At 49.4% G+C, this 5,318-nt stretch overlaps 1 protein-coding gene across 2 annotated transcripts in view; it reads left to right on the top strand.

Moving 5' to 3' along the window:
- The window catches only part of TNNC1 (troponin C type 1 (slow)), a 6,353-nt gene extending 1,797 nt beyond the window's left edge, over positions 1–4,556 (top strand). Inside the window, exons 2-6 of one of the 2 annotated variants that reach the window (XM_009995808.1) lie at positions 2,077–2,107; positions 2,386–2,532; positions 3,402–3,516; positions 3,625–3,761; positions 4,389–4,556. In XM_009995808.1, coding sequence (XP_009994110.1) covers positions 2,077–2,107; positions 2,386–2,532; positions 3,402–3,516; positions 3,625–3,761; positions 4,389–4,420 — 462 coding nt within the window. In that variant the 3' untranslated portion in view covers positions 4,421–4,556. Of the gene's footprint in view, positions 1–2,031; positions 2,108–2,385; positions 2,533–3,401; positions 3,517–3,624; positions 3,762–4,388 lie in introns of those variants that run through there. The other variant, XM_009995807.1, reaches the window with a different exon arrangement.
- Positions 4,557–5,318: the final 762 nt, after the last annotated feature.

The raw sequence follows: 5,318 nt of genomic DNA, 5'->3' as shown, positions 1-5,318 counted from the left end.
AAAATAATTTACCTGGAAAAAAAAATTCAAGAAATTTGACTTCAAACAGAAGCGTGGCGTGAAGAATAAATAATTCCATGGATAAAAGCATCATACAACAGATTTGGTGTTACCACTGCAGTGCTGTGAGCTTGGTTCTTACCTTTCCACACTGCAGCCAGAGAAACCTGTCCCTGAAATGATGTGGAGGGAAAGAAGGAATAAAGCTGCAAACAGCCCCAGTGTCCAGAGAGCACTATAAACAGCTCAAGAGACCTATCGGTAATAAAAATGTTACTCTATCGTTACAATGCACTTAATTTACATACAGCACAGCTTCACATCTGTCATTTCAGTAGTCAAGGGAGCATAAAAGGTGTTTTTTTATTCATTTCATGCTGATGGCATATACTACATTCATGCCAAATTTCCTACTTGCAGCCAGAGAACCCAATGGATTTTCCTCTTCCCTGCTCATGCCTAGATAAGGGTGTGCAAACACAAAGCTATTTTGGGAGCATTTTTAGGCTAAGAACAGTGCCAGTGACAAGTGTCCAGATAAAGGGCTGCCAGGATAAATACCAAAGGCTGGGAACAATTGGGGAGCTCATCTTTGTCTCCAGCACCTCTCTCACCAGGGCTTATAAATAGTGAACTCACCAAGAGGCTCAGGTTACCTGAGTGAGCAGCAGGATGGTGGCCGTGGACGTTGGGTGAGGGAGTATTGCTCCTTCTCTCCCTTGCCCAAACAATAGCCATGAAGGGCTGGCAGCTGCCTGCCTGCAGCATGCCAGGACCATGGCAGGCTTGGGTTTCCCCTGCCCTGGCAATCCTGCCGCCATCCTCAATGTTTTCTGACTTGGAAGTCTTCATTTCACTCCTGGGGAGTGTGATAAACTGCTCTGCCCTGCTATGAACAAGCCCTTCCCCTGCCTCTCACTTCAAGTAGGAAGGATTTCCAGCTGGCTGTTGCAAAACTACTGCTCTTTGGCACAAAAGCACCAGCCTCCCCTGAAAGGCAAAGTGACACAGCCCTGGGCTGGGTTCTGCCCAGACCAAAACGTGGCAGGGATGGGTGTTAGTGGGAGACATCAGTGGGACCAGGCACTCTCTGCACAGGTCCTGTTGGGGGGTCATGTCTGGCTGGCTCCAGAAAGGTAATTGACCAGCACAGGAAGGAGAAGTCAATGTTTTCATGGATGCTACTGAAGGGACAGTTAGACACAATGGTGAAGTCAGCAATTTCAAATAAGCAGTACCTGCACGCAGGAATGGTGGCAAAGAGAGAAAAGGAGTTAAGAGATGCACAACACAGAGCTGATGGATTCCTCTTTGATCTCCTCTTTGATTATTTGAACTAATTCATGTTAACTAATAAGCTCCTGCTGATTGTCTGCAGGGAATGAGTAAGGGTAGGGCTTGGCGACAACCTACCAGCCCATTTGGCCAATGCCTAATGGCTCCATGGGCCACTTCTTTGGGGTGATACACAGAACAGGCTAAAGGGAACAGCAGCTGTTCAGAAGCAGAAACATTTGTGATAAACACTGACTCATGTGGAAGAAGACCAGCTTTTAACACTCTGGATAGTGCAGAGAATTCCTGAACCCAAGACTGAAAAACAACTACCAGTGATAAGTCTTGTCCACTTCTCCCTCCCCAAGGACCTCTCCAGCACGTCCCACCCCTGACCTGGCTTCAGCCCACAAATGAGCAGCCCTCAGCAGCACAGCCATGCCACTCTGAAGCCTGTCAGCAACAAGAAATTATCCCCAAATGGTTGGCAGAGACAAATGCTTTTCCTAGTTGGTCTCCCTGGCTTCTGCAAAGGCTACTTCTGCTGCGTAGCAGACACTGCCACTCTAGAGAAATTATGCTCACTTCAGAAGTCAGGAATACTTTTTTTAGAGGAAGAATCTCTTAAGACTACAAGAAGTTGTGATGTCAAAATCCCACAGGTCATGCATCCTGTAGCCCATGAGGGTGACCGTTGGCAGGCTTAGTTGACCTTTGCAAAGGTTGTTGAACAGTGTTACCTTTTAACCATTAGTGATGCAGAGGAAGAAAAATGACTTGGTCCCTGTGCTTTCCTTACAGGTTGAGCAGCTGACAGAAGAGCAAAAAAATGGTAAGTGGATCTTTAACCTGACACTGCAGCCCAGTGATGAGCTCCCCTGCCAGCAGCCCTGCCTGCCTCAGCAATTACACCCCAGAAAACCCCAAGGATTATGATCCACCAGCATTTCAAGAAAGGCAGTTTCCCTGAGTGTGTCTGGGTGCCCCCATCATGCCATGCCCAGGCAGTGCTAGAGTGCCTGGGACAAGCCCCTTGCCCAGGGGCTGCCTGCCTGCAGGGTCCAGGTGTGGGACAAGACCCCTCACATCTCCTCTCTCCTCTCTTCCCAGAGTTCAAGGCTGCATTTGACATCTTCGTGCTGGGAGCAGAGGATGGCTGCATCAGCACTAAGGAGCTGGGGAAGGTGATGCGAATGCTGGGGCAGAACCCAACCCCTGAGGAGCTGCAGGAGATGATAGATGAGGTGGATGAGGATGGTGAGAGATTTGGGGTTTTTTTCCAGTCTCCCAAGAACTGTCCCCAAGTCAGGAGGCGGGGGGGTACAGTGTGGGTTGGAAGCACTCAGCAGCTACACAACATGGGGCAGGATTTGTGCTGGGGACAGCCACAGCCTGTGGGGAGCAACCTGCAGTGCTGTGACTTTGAAGGACACTAAACACAGACCAGACTTCAGCGTGGTCCCTTTAGGGAATTTCCAGGCAAAGAGAAACTATAAAAATTATTATTCCTGTAGTGACTAGACCAGCAGATTACAGGTATTCTGAAACTGCACAGATCCATTTAAAAACCAGGAAATACAGGCTGAATGTACCAACTGCCAATTCAGAAATGGCACAATTCAAGGTGTCTATCAGCAGCTCAAGTGTGCACACACATAATCTTAAGACAGTTACCAGTGATCACACACAACAAATCCCCTGTGTGCAGGTTGGGCAGAAATACCATACTAAGTAATCATAAAATAAAATAGCAGTTAAAAAATAGACAAAAAAAGGGAAATAGCTGTACTGCTGATGCAAACATACACTGCATGAGGACCTGCATTCTGCAGCTTTCTTATTACCTAGATGAGACAGACAGGTATCTTCATAGCAGGAATTGTCATTCATTGGTGCTTCCAGTAGGACTTCTGTTTCCTTTTGCCTTGGCAAAATGATGGCTGCAGGTAAAAGTTCAGTGATGAAGTCATTCCATGGTCTCAGTCACCTAACACCAGTAGGCTCTGGCTATAGGGCTACTCTCCTGAGTTTTGCTCCTTGGTTACTTAAGGGAAGTGTGATCTCTTTCTTGGTGTTGCTCATCCACCCACCGCAGCACCAACTGATGGTGTTCATTCCATCTGCAGGCAGTGGCACTGTAGACTTCGATGAGTTCCTTGTCATGATGGTCCGGTGTATGAAAGATGACAGCAAAGGAAAAACTGAAGAGGAGCTCTCGGATCTCTTCAGGATGTTTGATAAGTAAGAGCCATGACTGCAGCATGGTGGGGTGGTGGGAGAGATGCAGCCACCCTGGCTGCCCCTGCCCGGCCTGTTAGTCTGTTCCTGAGCTCTTCTGTCCTCGCACAGAAACGCTGATGGCTACATTGATCTTGAGGAACTGAAGATCATGCTGCAAGCGACCGGAGAGACCATCACTGAGGATGACATAGAAGAACTGATGAAAGATGGGGATAAAAACAATGACGGCAGGATTGACTATGATGGTAGGAGCCCTTCTGACATGCAGTTTGGTCATGAGCCCTTCAGCATCCCCTGGGCAGCTCCCATGGTCTTGGGTGCCTTCAGGGACAGGCATGAGCTGGTGCAGGGAATACACCTGACCCCAGCCAGTGTTTGCACAGGCATGGGGGCTTCTTATGCTTATGAAATGGTAGCAGGAGCCTGGGGCTCCCTTAGCTCTCCCCACACTGCAAAAGCCAGCCTGCACTGAAGCAAAACAACCTGCTTGTCACCAGACACCTGCTCCCCTCCTGCCCCCTAAACACAAGCACCAGCTTCCAAGGGCTGTTTATTTCAACACGATGCTGCTGAAATAAACCGCAAACAATTTCCAAGCTGAGCTGAGGCCACGTCCCTCCTTGGCCACTCACCTCCAGTGTTCTGTTGGCAGCTGAGGGTGATGTTGGGCTTCAGTGACATTTTTAGGAAGAGTCACGAGGAGTCTCTGCCATGGCCAGAGGAGTGGTAGCCATTCCCATTTGGCCTCTCATGCTTCACGGGGTGGAAAAAGAGACAGGACTGGGAAAAGCTGCCAAGAGCACACCTGGCAGCTGTAAGGGCACTCAGGTCCCACCTCACTCCTCTTGTCTCTAATGTCTTTCACTTGGCAGAGTTCCTGGAATTTATGAAAGGAGTTGAATAAATCTGAGACCAGATCAACAGCTTGAATCTCCTACGTCCCTCCAGCACTGCTTCTCATCTCCTTGGCTAAGTCCTTTGGCTACCAGCATGAAGACTGAGCACTGAGAAGGGTGGCCACTGGGAAAATAAAATGCGTTAATACTGAGTGCCTCAGATGGTCATTCCTTGGAAGATTCAGGGAGAGCTTCATCCCAGTGTGTACTCCTAACTAATGGGGGCCACTCCTCGGGGCTGTGCAGAGTACCAGTGAACCATGTTTGGGAAAGTGACACCACAGCTGAAGCTTAAAGCCTCGGAGGAGGTTATTTGGCCACCAGCATGGAGACAACCCTCAGCCAACAGAACCACAAGTGCTTGGTGCAGAGCTGCCATATTGCATCTCCTCACCACAGGGCAGCTCAGGAGCTGGCACTGGTTTAACAGGAGCATCTGCATTATTTTAGCAATGAAATGAGAAGTAACAGTAACTTATGCCATCACCCACTGAAATCCCTGAGTGACAGATGCCCCACCCTGCTCCTATCCCAGCTGTCTTGAAGGGACACCCTTCCTCCCTGCCTGCCATCCTGACAGCCACGCTGTGCTGCATGCATAAAGAAGACCTATGTTTTCTTTGCAAACATGAATAAAAGCCATTCCTAAGCAGGCCTGAGTGCCTCCTTCCCATCTCACCCAGCCCTGTGACAGCCTTGGGTAGGAGACCTCACTGCAGTAACTGAAACACCCCATTTTCCCTCAGAAAACATGTCCATTTGGGCACCAGGGGCCCTGAGCAAGGTACAACCCCACTCTGGCTCTCAGCCCCCAGCTGTGAGGTTACAGCAGGGCCAGGCAGAATGAGCTGTGCTGATCCCATGGGCCCTGGGCACCATCTTCCCTCCTCCCAAGGAAGCATGGCA

The sequence above is a fragment of the Chaetura pelagica genome, unplaced genomic scaffold (genome assembly GCF_000747805.2).
Source record: "Chaetura pelagica isolate M959 unplaced genomic scaffold, ChaPel_1.0 scaffold114, whole genome shotgun sequence".
NCBI lineage: Eukaryota > Metazoa > Chordata > Aves > Apodiformes > Apodidae > Chaetura > Chaetura pelagica.
Note: the sequence above shows the minus strand (reverse complement) of the source record. Positions and strands in the feature narration are given on the sequence as shown.